Raw genomic sequence first — 16,560 nt, forward strand, 5'->3', positions numbered from 1 at the left:
TAATGAAAGTAAAATGTTGATGCACTGCCATTTTATTTGGAAACGTACAGATTATAAAACATGTTGCACAAAAATGGGCAACTGGCCTTGTTAAATACACAATTCATAAATGTACAGTGTTGATTCATGTGGACTTCACTGCCTTTTTCTTTTGAATGTGTTTTTGCTTCATCAGTTTCTTCTGCATCCCATGTTTCTTCTGAATGGTTTCCTGTATCCTCTCCTTGAACAACTTCTTCTCACTCCTTATCTTCTTCAGTTCAGCCTTTCTCTTTGCCTCCACGTCTGGATCCTGTGACAGGCAAGTAGTTGGAATATCAGAACAAATCGACTAAAACCCTCATCACAGCAAAACTAACTCGGACCATGGAGGTGTGGCTCATGGTGAACATACTTTCCCCTCCAGAATCATCTGTTTTCTCTTGTTGATCTCCTTTTTCTCATCAAAATCTGTTGACTCAAGTTTCTGCAAACAAAAGGAATGGTGAGACAAGTCACAGCAGAAATATGAGCCCTTGTTATCCAACAGCCACATGTTCACAACGGAAATGTCTGTGTATAAATAGAATAGGTATTTGTACAATTTCACACTCCCGTCTGGCCACGTTGACTTGAGTGAGGATATTCAGAACCTCTTTCTCCTCCACTGGATATTCCTTCAGTTTGGCCTCTGGACAAAGGGGAAAGCAAAGCTCAAATTAATTTGTTTTCTGCCCTGTGATCATATTCTATGTTGTGATACTCACAAATGGCTAACAGGCATGTCTGAAGGGTAGCAAGCAATACTAAAACAACTGTTGACTCTACTTTTCAATGCATGTTTGACACTTACGGATCTGCCCCTCGATGGAATGAACCAAGTGGATGTCATACTGTGTCACCAGTGTGATCGAGACACCATGCCTTCCTTTAGACAAATCAGAGAAAAGTTGTTTATACATCTAAGTCTGTACAGTAGCAGCCTATGTTATAACAGGCAGAGATGGTGAAGGAGGAATGTTACCTGCTCTGGCAGTTCGGCCAACTCTGTGAATGTAAATCTTGGGCAGACCTGGCGTGTTGTGGTTGATGACAACCTGGACTGTTGGAATATCCAGACCTCTGACAATGTGGACATGAAAATAGATGAGATTCACAATGGTTTGTAACCTGTCCATATATTGATCATGTTTTGTGAAGATTATACACACACAGATGTTGAATACAGCTTTCTTACCTGGAAGCCACATCAGTTGCAATCAGGATTTTAAAGACACTGGACTTGAACTTTGCGAGGTTGGCGAAACGTTGTTTCTATGAAAAAGACAAAGCCAATGTCCAAATAAACATGAGTTATTATTATGAAGCACATGTTAAATGGGTTTCAACTTGTCATGTAACCCATCAATGAATATAGAGCTACACCCCAGGAGCTGGGGTTGTTTACCTGCTTCATCATTGAATGCAAGGAGATGGTTGGAAAGTTGAATTTCTGCATCATCATTGTGAGGATTTGGCAATTCCTGTAGGAAGAATGCAATGCATTAATGATTCAATGTCTAACAGTAATTCTAGATTGACAAAGTATGTCAAAAGGCCGATACAGCATCATGTTCTACTGGTTATTTTCTTATCTTCATATTTTTCCAGGCTCTTCAGCCATTTACATTTTTATTTGTAGGAGTTAGATCAGCTTTAATAGTGCAGATTGATGGAATCTATGTAATTGTCGGCATCATTTCCAATTCACCATATTTTTGTAAATATACACTGCTCAAAAAAATAAAGGGAACACTTAAACAACACAATGTAACTCCAAGTCAATCACACTTCTGTGAAATCAAACTGTCCACTTAGGAAGCAACACTGATTGACAATAAATTTCACATGCTGTTGTGCAAATGGAATAGACAAAAGGTGGAAATTATAGGCAATTAGTAAGACACCCCCAAAAAAGGAATGGTTCTGCAGGTGGTGACCACACACCACTTCTCAGTTCCTATGCTTCCTGGCTGATGTTTTGGTCACTTTTGAATGCTGGCGGTGCTTTCCCTCTAGTGGTAGCATGAGACGGAGTCTACAACCCACACAAGTGGCTCAGGTAGTGCAGCTCATCCAGGATGGCACATCAATGCGAGCTGTGGCAAAAAGGTTTGCTGTGTCTGTCAGCGTAGCGTCCAGAGCATGGAGGCGCTACCAGGAGACAGGCCAGTACATCAGGAGACGAGGAGGAGGCCGTAGGAGGGCAACAACCCAGCAGCAGGACCGCTACCTCCGCCTTTGTGCAAGGAGGTGCACTGCCAGAGCCCTGCAAAATGACCTCCAGCAGGCCACAAATGTGCATGTGTCTGCTCAAACGGTCAGAAACAGACTCCATGAGGGTGGTATGAGGGCCCGACGTCCACAGGTGGGGGTTGTGCTTACAGCCCAACACCGTGTAGGACGTTTGGCATTTGCCAGAGAACACCAAGATTGGCAAATTCGCCACTGGCGCCCTGTGCTCTTCACAGATGAAAGCAGGTTCACATTGAGCACATGTGACAGACGTGACAGAGTCTGGAGACGCCGTGGAGAACGTTCTGCTGCCTGCAACATCCTCCAGCATGACCGGTTTGGCGGTGGGTCAGTCATGGTGTGGGGTGGCATTTCTTTGTGGGGCCGCACAGCCCTCCATGTGCTCGCCAGAGGTAGCCTGACTGCCATTAGGTACCGAGATGAGATCCTCAGACCCCTTGTGAGACCATATGCTGACATGCACATTTGTGGCCTGCTGGAGGTCATTTTGCAGGGCTTTGGCAGTGCACCTCCTTGCACAAAGGCGGAGGTAGCGGTCCTGCTGCTGGGTTGTTGCCCTCCTACGGCCTCCTCCACGTCTCCTGATGTACTGGCCTGTCTCCTGGTAGCGCCTCCATGCTCTGGACACTACGCTGACAGACACAGCAAACCTTTTTGCCACAGCTCGCATTGATGTGCCATCCTGGATGAGCTGCACTACCTGAGCCACTTGTGTGGGTTGTAGACTCCGTCTCATGCTACCACTAGAGTGAAAGCACCGCCAGCATTCAAAAGTGACCAAAACATCAGCCAGGAAGCATAGGAACTGAGAAGTGGTGTGTGCTCACCACCTGCAGAACCATTCCTTTTTTGGGGGAGTCTTACTAATTGCCTATTATTTCCACCTTTTGTCTATTCCATTTGCACAACAGCATGTGAAATTTATTGTCAATCAGTGTTGCTTCCTAAGTGGACAGTTTGATTTCACAGAAGTGTGATTGACTTGGAGTTACATTGTGTTGTTTAAGTGTTCCCTTTATTTTTTTGAGCAGTGTATATACAGTACCAGTCAAAAGTTGACTCCTACTCATTCAAGGGATTTTCTTTATTTTTTACTATTTTCAACATGTCTTCACTATTAAACTATGAAATCATGTAATAACCACAAAAAGTGTTAAACAGAATATATTTGAGATTCTTCAAAGTAGCCACCCTTTGCCTTGACAGCTTTGAACAATCTTGGCATTCTCTCAACCAGCTTCATAAGGAATGCTTTTCCAACAGTCTTGAAGGAGTTCCCACATATGGTGAGCACTTGTTGGCTCCTTTCCTTCACTCTGCGATCCAACTCATCCTAAACCATCTCAATTGGGTTGAGGCCAGGTCATTTGATGCAGCACTTCATTACTCTCCTTCTTGGTCAAATAGCCCTTACACAGCCTGGAGGTGTGTTTTGGGTCATTGTCCTGTTCAATAACAAATGATAGTCCCACTAAGAACAAACCAGATTGGATGGTGTATCTTTGCAGAATGCTGTGGTAGCCATGCTGGTTAAATGTGCCTTGAATTATAAATAAATCACAGTGTCACCAGCAAAGCACCCCCACACCGTCATACCTCCTCCATGCTTGACGGTGGGAACCAAACATGCGGAGATCATCCGTTCACTTCCTCTGCGTCTCACAAAGACACGGCAGTTGGAACCAAAAATCTCAAATTTGGACTCAGACCAAAGGACAGATTTCCACCGGTCTCATGTCCATTGCTCATGTTTCTTGGCCCAAGCAAGTCTTATCGGTGTCCTTTTAGTATTGTTTTCTTTGCAGCAATTTGACCATTAAGGCCTGATTCATGCAGTGTCCTCTGAACAGTTGATGTTGAGGTGTGTGTGTTACTTGAACTCTGAAGCATTTATTTGGGCTGGTAACTAATAAAACTATCCTCTGCAGCAGAGGTAACTCTGGTCTTCCTTTCCTGTGGCGGTCCTCAGGAGAGCCAGTTTCAACATAGTGCTTGATGGATTTTGCAACTGCACTTGAAAAAAAATTCAAAGTTCTTGACATTTTCCAGATTGACTGACCTTCATGTCTTAAAGTAATTATGGACTGTCGTTTCTCTTTGCTTATTTGAGCTGTTCTTGCCATAATATGGACTTGGTCTTTTACCAAATAGGGCTATCTTCTGTATACCACCCCTACCATGTCACAACAACTGATTTGCTCAAATGCATTAAGGAAAGAAATTCCACAAATTAACAAGGCACACCTGTTAATTTAAATGCATTCTAGGTGACTACCTCATGAAGCTGGTTTAGAGAATGCCAAGACTGGGTGGCTACTTTGATGAATCTCATTTTGATTTGTTTAACATTTTTTTGGTTAATACATGGTTCCATACAGTGCACTCCACTAATATTGGCATCCTTGATAAATATGTGCAAGATGGGCTGTGAAAATATTTTCTTTGCTGTTCATCCTTTTGGTATTTCATTCAAATTATTCACAAAAATATCTAATATTCACAAACCTTTAATTTTAGTAAAATTTATTGGAAAGAAAAATTGTGAAATATTTCTCTGAAACATGTGTGCCACAATTATTGGCACCCCTATGAATTCTTATGAGTAAAATCTATCTGAAGTATCTTCCCATTCATATTTAATATTTTTAAGTTCACCTGAGTGACTAGGAACACTTAAGTGGTAAGCCATGACTTCCTGTTTCACTGGGGTATAAATATGAGGTGACACAGGCCAAGTTCCCATAGTCATCCATCACTATGGGAAAGACCCAAGAATACAGCAATGATGTGTGACAAAAGGTTGTCAAGCTGTACAAATCAGCAAATGGCTCTAAGAAAATAGCTCAACGGTTGAAAATGCCCATTTCCACCATCAGGGCAATAATTATGAATTTTAAAGCAACTGGAGATGTTAACAATCGGTCTGGAAGAGGACGTGTGTCTATATTGACCCTGCGCACAGTCAGGAGGATGGTTAAGAGTGGCCATTTTTTTTAAGCATCACAGCTGGAGAATTGCAGACATTAGTTGAAGTTTGGGGTCAGAAAGTCTCTAAAACCACAATCAGACACCACCTACATAACCAAAAGTTGTTTGGGAGGGTTGCCATAAAAAAAGCATTTGCGGTCATTAAACAACAAACTCAAGCACCTACAGTTTACCAAATGTTACTGGAACTTTCAATGGGACTGGGTTCTATGGTCAGATGAGACCAAAATAGAGGTTTTTGGAAACAAACACCAGAGGTGGGTTTGGTGTAGACAGAAAGATAGCCATGCAGAGAAGTACCTCAGCCCCACTGTGAAGTATGGTGGTGGATCTCTGATGTTGTGGGGCTGTTTTTCTTCCAAAGGCCCTGGACAACTTCTTTGGATACATGGTATCATGGACTCCAAGTACCAGCAGATATTAAATCCAAACCTGACTGCCTTTGCTAGGAAGCTTAAACTGGGCTGTGGTTAGATCTTCCAGCAGGACAATGAGCCAAAGCACATCTCAAAATCAACACAAAAATGGTTTGCTGACCACAGAATCAGGGTTTTGCCATGGCCATCCCAGTCCCCTGACCTAAACCCCATAGAAAACATGTGGCATGAGCTGAAGAGAAGAGTCTACAAGTGTGGACCTTGGAATCTGGAGAGATTATGTATGGAGGAATGGTCTCAGATCCCTTGCCATGTGTTCTCCAACCACATTACACATTATAGGAGAATACTCAGAGCTGTTATCTTGGCAAAGGGAGGTTGCACAAAGTGCTGAAGGGGTGCCAATAATTCTGGCACATATATGAGAAAAACATTTGTTTTGATACATTAAAAAAAAAACTTTCAATTGGGGTGCCAATATTAGTGGAGGGCACTGTATGTATTATTTCATAGTTTTGATGTCTTCATTATTCTTCTACAATGTAGAACATAGTAAAAGTAAAGAAAAACCCTTAAATGAGTAGGTGTGTCCAAACTTTTGACTGGTACTGTGTTGTATATATACACATTTTACGGACACAATGTATGGGACGTCAACCCATCCCATCTATCTCTGAAACTCATCAATTTAATTTCTATTTTGAGAAATATTTTTAACTGTTCTGTTCCACAAAAATTCTGGACCTAAATACATTTTATGAACACAGCATACAGTGGCTTGCGAAAGTATTCACCCCCCTTGGCATTTTTCCTATTTTGTTGCCTTACAACCTGGAATTACAACGGATTTTGGGGGGGTTGTATCATTTGATTTACACAACATGCCTACCACTTTGAAGATGCAAAATGTATTTTTTTGTGAAACAAACAAGAAATAAGACAAAAAAAACAGAAACCTTGAGCGTACATAACTATTAACCCCCCCATTAGTCAATACTTTGTAGAGCCACCTTTTGCAACAATTACAGCTGCAAGTCTCTTGGGATATGTCTCTATAAGCTTGGCACATCTAGCCACTGGGATTTTTGCCCATTCTTCAAGGCAAAACTGCTCCAGCTCCTTCAAGTTGGATGGGTTTTGCTGGTGTACATCAATCTTTAAGTCATACCACAGATTCACAATTGGATTGAGGTCTGGGCTTTGACTAGGCCATTCCAAGACATTTAAATGTTTCCCCTTAAACCACTCGAGTGTTGGTTTAGCAGTATGCTTAGGGTCATTGTCCTGCTGGAAGGTGAACCTCCGTCCCAGTCTCAAATCTCTGGAAGACTGAAACAGGTTTCCCGCAAGAATTTCCCTGTATTTAGCACCATCCATCATTCCTTCAATTCTGACCAGTTTCCCAGTCCCTGCCGATGAAAAACATCCCCAATGCATGAAGCTGCCACCACCATGCTTCACTGTGGGGATGGTGTTCTCGAGGTGACGAGGTGTTGGGTTTGTGCCAGACATAGCGTTTTCCTTGATGGACAAAAAAGCTTAATTTTAGTCTTATCTGACCAGAGTACCTTCTTCCATATGTTTGGGGAGTATCCCACATGCCGATTGGCAAACACCAAACATGTTTGCTTATTTTTTTCTGGCAACTCTTCCGTAAAGCCCAGCTCTGTGGAGTGTACGGCTTAAAGTGGTCCTATTGACAGATACTCCGATCTCCACTGTGGAGCTTTGCAGCTCCTTCAGGGTTATATTTGTTGCCTCTCCGATTAATGCCCTCCTTGCCTGGTCTGTGAGTTTTGGTAGGCGGCCCTCTCTTGGCAGGTTTGTGGTGGTGCCATATTCTTTCCATTTTTTAATAATGGATTTAATGGTGCTCCGCGGGATTTTCAAAGTTTCAGATATTTTTTTTATAACCCAACCCTGATCTGTACTTCTCCACAACTTTGTCCATGACCTGTTTGAAGAGCTCATTGGTCTTCATAGTGCTGCTTGCTTGGTGGTGCCCCTTGATTAGTGGTGTTGCAGACTCTGGGGCCTTTCAGAATAGGTGTATATATATATACTGAGATCATGTGACAGATCATGTGACACTTAGATTGCACACAGGTAGACTTTATTTAACTAATTATGTGACTTCTGAAGGTAATTGGTTGCACCAGATCTTATTTAGGAGCTTCATAGCAAAGGGGGTGAATACATATGCACGCACCACTTTCCAGTTTTTTTTTGTTGAAACAAGTTATTTTTTAAATTTCACTTCACAAATTTTGACTATTTTGTATATGTCCATTACATGAAATCAATTTATATTACAGGTTGTAATTCAACAAAATAGGAAAAACACCAAGGGGGTGAATACTTTTGCAAGGCACTGTATTTTACATTAGTTATCTTATTGTTTTTATTCCCACCCTTCAGATCCACTCAGCCCCTCCCATCCATCTCTTAATACCAACCATTTTTTATTTCCATTTGACATATATTTTTAAACTGTGCTGTGATGTTTCACAAAAGTTCTGAACCTCTATTCTCATAGTTTCTACAGATTGTGCATTAAAGATAATCTTTTTGCTAAAAGTATTATATTATTGATCGATTGACTATGACTTTCCAAATCACACAGTATTGCTATCTGCAGAGTTAGCTCCAGGTTAATGTTGCACTTCTTCAACCATTCCTGGACCTGCGACCAAAAGCAAGCTACATACTGTATATACAGTACCAAAACAAATGACCTAATGATTCAGTCACTTCGCAGCAAATTCTGCAGAACTGGGATGGTTATATCTCCCATATATAACATTCTATTGGTTGCAAGAATTTTGCATGAAATTTCAATTGAAAAATTCTGTGTTTTGAATCCGGCATTGTTTTGCGTATCAGTTCATAAACTATGTGCCATGGAATCGGTACATTGAAAATCTCTTCCCAACTATTTTGCAATCTATACGGCACAGCTGTACATTTTTTGGTCATTAAATGAAACTGTTATCCTTTTTTTAATCACAATTTTCTTTAACCAATTTTGGTCTTTTATGCAGGGTCAGCAGACAAGTTCCTTACCTTTTCCCCCTTTCACTTACCTCTTCCATTTTTTTGCAGTAATGCTGCAATTATTTGGTTGTAGTTTTGGGTAGAGCAGACATTCCCATATATTTTTGTTAGCTGCATGTGTGACATAACTCCACCAGTCCTGTTTATGATATCTATCTTTGTAAATTATACCTTTAAAAAAAAAAAAAAAATTGTAATAATGTTTTTTTAATTAAATGAGTATATTTGAGGTTATCCACAATATGTTGCATTCTTTTTTCTGGTGGATTAAACTGAAATAGCAACCAAATTTCTATGACTTTTTAAATAACGATATTTGGAGATGATTTCTTTTTCAAATAACCGAAATTGAGAGGTTGTAATCTGAATAAAGGGAAAAAGGCCATTCTTGAACATGGGGTGAGACATTCTTACTGATCTGCTAGAGAACCAGTTTGGATTTAAATATAACTTTTGTATGACTGACGTCTTTAGTGAGAGGCCTAATGCTTTAATATTTCATCATTTCTGCCCTCCAAATTCATATTCATAGGCCTGTTTAATTTTGTCTGGCTTGCCCTTCCAAATAAAATTGAATATTTTTTGCTCATATAATTTAAAAAACAGGTTGTAGGGAAGACCATAAGCAAATAGGTAAACTGGGATATGACTAATGAGTTAATCAGATAGATTTTCCCACGAATAGTCAGGTATTATCCTTTCTATTGTAGCTAGATCTTATCTATTTTTGCTAACTTTCTATTCAAATTTATTGTCGTGAATTAATTTTTCTTTTGGGATATGTATACAGAGTATGTCCACATCACCGTCAAATAATTTTATTGGTAAACTACACGGTAATGTAAAAGCTGTATTTTTAGTAATCCAATACGTAATAGTAAACTGATCATAATTTTGTTGTAATCCAGAGGTTAGAAAAAGTATCTAGATCCTCTATGAGACTGTGGAGGGATCCAAATTGTGTATTTAAAAGAAAACATGAATAATCAGCGTACAATGACACCTTTGTGTTTAAGCCCTGGATTTCTAACCCCTAGATATTATTGTTGAATCTGATTTTAACAGCTAACATTTCTATGGCAATAAACAGATATGTCAATAGTGGACAACCTTGTTTTACTCTGCAAAAGAGTTTAAAACTTTTTGAGACGTAGCCATTATTTACTATTTTACACCTAGGGTTACTATACATAACTTCAACCCATTTTAGAAGAGATTCTCCAAAATCGAAATATTCCAGGCATTTATATATAAACACAGGTCATACATTATAAAAAGCCTTTTCAAAATCAGCTATAAATACCAGACCTGGTTTTCCAGATTTTTCATAGTGTTCTATTGTTTCCAGTACTTCTCTTATATTATCTCCAATGTATCGTCCATGTAAAAAAATCAGTCTGATTGGGATGAATAATATCCAATAATACCTTTTTAAATTGTATGCATTTTGCATCACAACACTGAAGTGTAAGAGGCCTCCAATTGTTTTAATTGACTGGATCTTTATGTTTACCACTTGGATCCTGTTTCAGTAATAATGAAATCAGACCTTCTTGTTGAGTGTCTGAATCAATTTTTTTGGTGATTTAGCAGACAATCTTATCCAGAGCGACTTCCCGGACCAATTGGGATCAAAGGCATTCTTACTTGCAGGTGTTGGTGAAGATCATGATCGACCAGTCGTCGTGCTCATCTTGAAACTTCTGGATCAGGTGCACTAGGTAGGCATCTTTCACTTTCTCTGGTGTCAGGATGTACCTTTGATCCAACTCCTCTACCGTGCGGACCCTATGAGAAAAATACACTTAAAATTGAATTATGTTGAACCAATATAGCACATTTTGTTTTTCAAAAAAGAGGAAAGAGCTACTCCATTTGTTGATAATCAAGAGAGAAAATAACCTTCATTTAACCAGTCAATTAAATTGAGAATCTTTTCCCACTCAGTTTAGTGTACAATTTACATGTCAAAATGTTTAAAATACACATGGGCATGCAAATGATATACAATTATGGAATAGAACATAAGACAGACATGTCCTGTTTTGAAGAATGAGGTTTACCTCTACATGCATATTTAAGCAACTAATCATGTAATGTACCAATGTAGTGCATCATGTTGTCAGTCATGCTAAGAGCTTACTCGGACTTGCTTTCCCAGAAGAAGGGCTTGTTCATGGCGATGCCCTTGAGTTCCTGTAGTGTGTCTGTGAGGGTGGCACTGAACAGCAGTGTCTGGCGTTTGACAGGCACCGCGGCCAGGATCACCTCCAAGTCTTTGGTGAAGTCTGTGCAGCCTTGCTCAAGCAGGCGGTCGGCCTCATCAAGGATCTACCAGAGACAATGAACATTTGGCCCGTGCATTACAATTAGCATTATGTCACAAAATAAAATGTCACCGTTAGGCTCTATGACTTGTCACATTTTGCAGAAGATATTTAACTAAATTGATTTTTACTTCCTAATAGAAGGCATGCAGACGACCGTGCATCCTGACAAGTACAATGATAAATCAAGAATAGGCTATAAAAAAACAGCAACACTAACACGGAACCCAAACTGGCTGCGCGCGTACGCCATCATGCATACATTTATTTTGTCCCCCCACACCAAACGCGATCACGATACGCAGGTTAAAATATCAAAACAAACTCTGAATCATTTATAATAATTTGGGGACAGGTCGAAAAGCATTAAACATTTATGGAAATTTAGCTAGTTAGCTTGCACTTGCTGTTGCTAGCAAATGTGTCCTGGGATATAAACATTGAGTTGTTATTTAACCTGAAATGCACAAGGTCCTCTACTCCGCCAATTAATCCACACATAAAACGGTCAACCGAATCGTTTCTAGTCATCTCTCTTCCTTCCAGGCTTTTTCTTCTCTTGACTTTATATTGCGATTGGCAACTTTCATAAATTAGGTGCATTACCGACACTGACATCGTTCGTCTTTCAGTCACCCACGTGGGTATAACCAATGAGGAGATGGCACGTGGGTACCCGCTTCTATAAACCAATGAGGAGATGGGAGAGGCAGGACTTGCAGCGTCATCTGCGTCATAAATAGAACTGATTTCTATTTTAGCCCTTGGCAACGCAGACACTTGTTGGCGCGCGTGAGCAGTGTGGGTGCAATAATTGAACATAGATTTCTAAATTTATTTTGCAACGCACGCGACGTGAACGGTGTGGTCTGCCTGTAATGGGGGGAAAAAAACATTCTCAACACATAAGGTCGTTAATAATATAAAGGTAGTTCATAACAGTCTCACTGTTTTGGTTGACAGTGAGACATCCTCACCTAGACAACCTCAAACATAATTGCCGTTGTGGACACATCAATTAATTTCTTCTCCAACAAACTCACCAGAAACTGGATCTTCTTGATGCTGAATGTGTCGGAGCTCCGAATGTGGTCTGCCAGTCTTCCTGGAGTGGCTACAACGACGTGGGGCTTCTTAGAGAGCTCCAAGGCCTGTGTGATCATATCTGTTGGGAACATCACCAGAACATTAGAACATACTGGACGACTGAATAAGAATGCAATGAGAGGCAGTGTTGTTGGTAATCAACATTACCCATTCCACCAACAATGATGCAGTCCCGCAAGCCCATTGGTTTTCCCAGGACTCTAAACTGTTCGGCAATCTGGTAAGCCAATTCCCTGCAAAAGACACAAGTTTAAACATTACACAACATTCAACATTATATACTTGCCTTTTCTAGAAGATAGTTCACAATTATCAAAAGATTCACCAACCTGGTAGGTGTGAGAACTAAACAGAAGATTCCATATGGGTCCTCAGATAATTTCTGTAGCACTGGTAGCACAAAGGCAGCTGTCTTTCCACTGCCAGTCTTGGCACAACCCATACAATCCCGACCTAGACAACAGAGGGGCAAAATCATATAAAAAAAAAAGTATGTTGATAGCTAGTTTGTTTACTCTCTTGATCAGGTCGTTATTGTAGCTAGAAGTTATGTGTTCTCATTAAACTGCTACCTGGGTAAATAAAGGTTAAACCTTATATTTAAAAAATATATATATACATTACAAGAAATAATACATAGTTTGTTAGCAAACGTTAAGTGTTACCTTCCAGAATCGGTGGCATACAGTTTTCCTGGACTTGAGTTGGTTTACTGATCCCCATTTGTTTACATTGTTGAATCAGCCAATCTGACAGACCGAGAGATGAAAAATCCGACATTTTGCAGTTCTCCAAAATTACAGATTGAAAAGTATATATTATACTTGGTTTTGTGAGCCAACGTGTTCAAAATTATCCTCTGAAATCCCAGAAAATCCTCCTCGTGTTATTTTACGTCTGTCGCATTTTGGTGACGTCAATATTGGCTCCTCCTATGGATGACACAATTGATCATATTTTCAACACAGTAGCCAGCAAATGTCTGTATAATGAATGACAAGTTGCTCATGTCTCCGGCGTAAAAATGGGAGTCGTTGTCCCAAAACCGGGAAAGCAACAAGCGACAAGTTTAGGTCCAAAATAAGCCCATAGAAACGCACTGGGTTTATTATTTTGGACATATCTTCGCCTCTTCCTCTCTGCAGGCAGTCTATCATCATTGCAGTACAAATGTATTTTGGATCAAAATATTAAACTTCATTAACAGAAGGTATTGCCTCACAAATACTGGTAAAGTATGTCCCAGGAAACAAGTTTGCCGCAAGCAAGGATGTCATTTTAAAAAGTCCATGATCTGGAAACTCACAATCAGGAATTCAGCTTATTTTGTATTAGTTTTTACATAACAGTTAAAAATAATGATACGAATGAATTTATGATCTGATTTACTGGTAAAACAATCATGCAAATGTATGTGTACAGAGGCTGAGGCAACTATATCATACAAATAATGTTATCATGATCTCATTGTGAGCATAATCATTTTTTTCAATATGTCCTTGCTATAGTCATGAGGTGGGAGAAGGCATATGCATCTGGTGGACATCGGGCGTGACTGTTTGGTATAGAAAATACACTCCTACTCAATAACGACTTTACTGAAGTCATTATGGCTGCGTTTACGCAAGCAGCCCGATTCTGATAGTTTTGTTCATAAATTTGTCTTTTGACCGACCAAACAGGCAAAATATAGAAGTGGGCTGGTACGTGTGTACTCAATAGAAAAATCGGTCTTTATTTCAAAGTAAACTCTCCATATTCATTGTACATTTTCCATCCCAGACTTTGTAGCCAATTGTGTTTAATGTTTTATTGTCTTCCATTGGCTAAGCATAAGTGGTCTAGCAAATGGACACAGGTCAAACGTAACTGAGCTAATCAATGCACAGGCTTAAAATAGATTTGTGATAATGTGTTAAAATGTTTGTGTTGTAGAACGCAAGTTTGTTTTCAAACTTTTAATGTTACTCATAGTTGTGTAAGCCTTTTGATTTATATGGTGCATCGCCCACCCCTTAACAGCTATTTATTTTAAATGACATCTCCCACTGCCAACTACTCTTCAAATCAAATTGTATTTGTCACATGCGCTGAATACAACAGGTGTAGACCTTACCGTGAAATGCTTACTTACAAGCCCCTAACCAACAGTGCAGTTTTAAGAAAAATAAGTGTTAACTAAAAAATAGATAAGTAAAAAATAAAAGTAACAAATAATTAAAGGGCAGCAGTAAAATAACAAAAGCGAGGCTATATACAGGGGGTACCGGTACAGAGTCATTGTGCAGGGGCACTGGTTAGTCAAGGTAATTTAGGTAATATGTACATGTAGGTAGAGTTAAAGTGACTATGTATAGATAATAAACTGAGAGTACTGTAGCAGCAGTGTAAAAGGGGGTGGGGTCAATGCAAATAGTCTGGGTAGCCATTTGATTAGCTGTTGAGGAGTCTTATGGCTTGGTGGTAGAAGCTGTTAAGAAGTCTTTTGGACCTAGACTTGGTGCTCTGCTACCGTTTCCCATGTGGCAGCAGAGAGAACAGTCTATGACTAGTGTGGCTGGAGTCTTTGACAATTTGTTTCCTCTGACACCGCCTGGTATAGAGTTCCTGGATGGCAGGAAGCTTGGCCCCAGTTATGTACTGGGCCGTATGCACTACCCTCTGTAGTGCCTTGCGGTCGGAGGCCGAGCAGTTTCCACACCAAGCAGTGATGCAACCAGTCAGGATACTCTCGATGGTGCAGCTGTAGAATTATTTTGAGGATCCATGCAAATCTTTTTAGTCTCCTGAGGGGGAATAGGCTTAGTCGTGCACTCTTCACGACTGTCTTGGTGTGTTTGGCCCATGATAGGTTGTTGGTGATGTGGACACCAAGGAACTTGAAGCTGTCAACCTGCTCCACTACAGCCCCGTCGACGAGAATGGGGGCGTGCTCGGTCCTCCTTTTACTGTAGTCCACAATCATGTTCTGTTATAATCTCCACCCGGCACAGCCAGAAGAGGACTGGCCACCCCTCATAGCCTGGTTCCTCTCTAGGTTTCTTCCTAGGTTTTGGCCTTTCTAGGGAGTTTTTCCTAGCCACCGTGCTTCTACACCTGCATTGCTTGCTGTTTGGGGTTTTAGACTGGGTTTCTGTACAGCACTGAGATATCAGCTGATGTAAGAAGGGCTATATAAATAAATTTGATTTGATCTCCTTTGTCTTGATCACGTTGAGGGAGAGGTTGTTATCCAGGCACCACACGGCCAGGTTTCTGACCTCTTCCCTATAGGCTGTCTCATCGTTGTCGGTGATCAGGCCTACCACTGTTGTGTCATTGGCAAACTTAACGATGGTGTTGGAGTCATGCCTGGCCATGCAGTCATGAATGAACAGGGAGTACGGAGGGGACTGAGCACACACCCTGAGGAGCTCCCGTATTGAGGATCAGCGTGGCGGATGTGTTGTTACCTAAACTTAGCACCTGTGGGCGGCACATTAGGAAGTCCAGGATCTAGTTGCAGAGGGAGGTGTTTAGTCCCAGGGTCCTTAGCTTAGTGATGAGCTTTGAGGGCACTATGGCACTAATTTCTTACCTTTCTTTCCTGTTGTTCTATTCTCTGTACACTGATCTAATGGCTAGATTCAAGCTTTGCCATAGTTTAATTTGACTGCGGTGGTTTACTAGGTTTCATACATTGCATTTTCTTGTTCCAATTCTCTTTTAAATTTCTAGGACATTATGACATTTCCCACTGGCAGCAGGTGTCTGCAACAGGGTAGGCTGTGTTGTATTTTACCTTTAACATCCATGGTGGCATAATGTTCTTGTAGGTAAAATAGTCATATAAAGTGAAGGCCTGCCATATTGTTTTTCCATAAATACTGTAGATGCCCCATCTGGGAGCATTTCAGCTGATGGTCTTGCATTGCACATTGAGGTCAGAGATCCTTGACTCGAGAGACATTTCTAGATAAACCATCTGTGTTTTGGTTATGTATCTCTGCCTGTATGCCATATTTGATTTATGTCTCTATGATAAGGGCTGGAAAATTATGCATGTGCAGATTGTGCAACTACAATATGGCCTTCTCTCCTGCAAATTGCACTGGAACAGGCGAGAAGTGTCATCTAAAATGAACATGGAGCCTTCTGCACAGCACAAAAAGTCAGTCAGCTGAATATTGTCTCTAACAGGCCAGTGCACAACATAATTAGTGTGCACAAGCTCCAATGCCAAGCCTCACCACTGTGCATTGTTTTCTGTCTGAGAAGTATTTCTGCAAACTGACGTATTGTATTAATGCCTTTTTATTTTGAGCATATTTTGAGCTTAAAAAGATTGAAGAAAGACACTGTTCTCCAGCAGAATAAAAAAAAGGCAATAAGATAAAAACAAACAAATGCTTCAGAAACCTTCCTACAGTGACAGCTCAGGGAGAGTTCTTGTA

At 40.5% G+C, this 16,560-nt stretch overlaps 1 protein-coding gene across 1 annotated transcript; it reads right to left on the minus strand.

Annotated features, from left to right (window-relative positions):
- Positions 1-16: 16 nt before the first annotated feature.
- ddx49 (DEAD (Asp-Glu-Ala-Asp) box polypeptide 49) lies at positions 17-13,060 on the minus strand. Its single transcript, XM_055940743.1, has 13 exons — positions 12,793-13,060; positions 12,457-12,580; positions 12,275-12,360; positions 12,064-12,185; positions 10,837-11,024; positions 10,341-10,481; positions 1,427-1,502; positions 1,217-1,293; positions 1,004-1,101; positions 833-907; positions 582-670; positions 395-466; positions 17-292 (listed from the first exon to the last, which is right to left on the minus strand). Exons 1-13 carry the CDS (start codon positions 12,905-12,907, stop codon positions 125-127), a joined length of 1,431 nt encoding a protein of 476 aa, XP_055796718.1. The 5' UTR covers positions 12,908-13,060; the 3' UTR covers positions 17-124.
- Positions 13,061-16,560: the final 3,500 nt, after the last annotated feature.

Source organism: Salvelinus fontinalis, chromosome 12 (genome assembly GCF_029448725.1).
Source record: "Salvelinus fontinalis isolate EN_2023a chromosome 12, ASM2944872v1, whole genome shotgun sequence".
NCBI classification, from domain to species: domain Eukaryota; kingdom Metazoa; phylum Chordata; class Actinopteri; order Salmoniformes; family Salmonidae; genus Salvelinus; species Salvelinus fontinalis.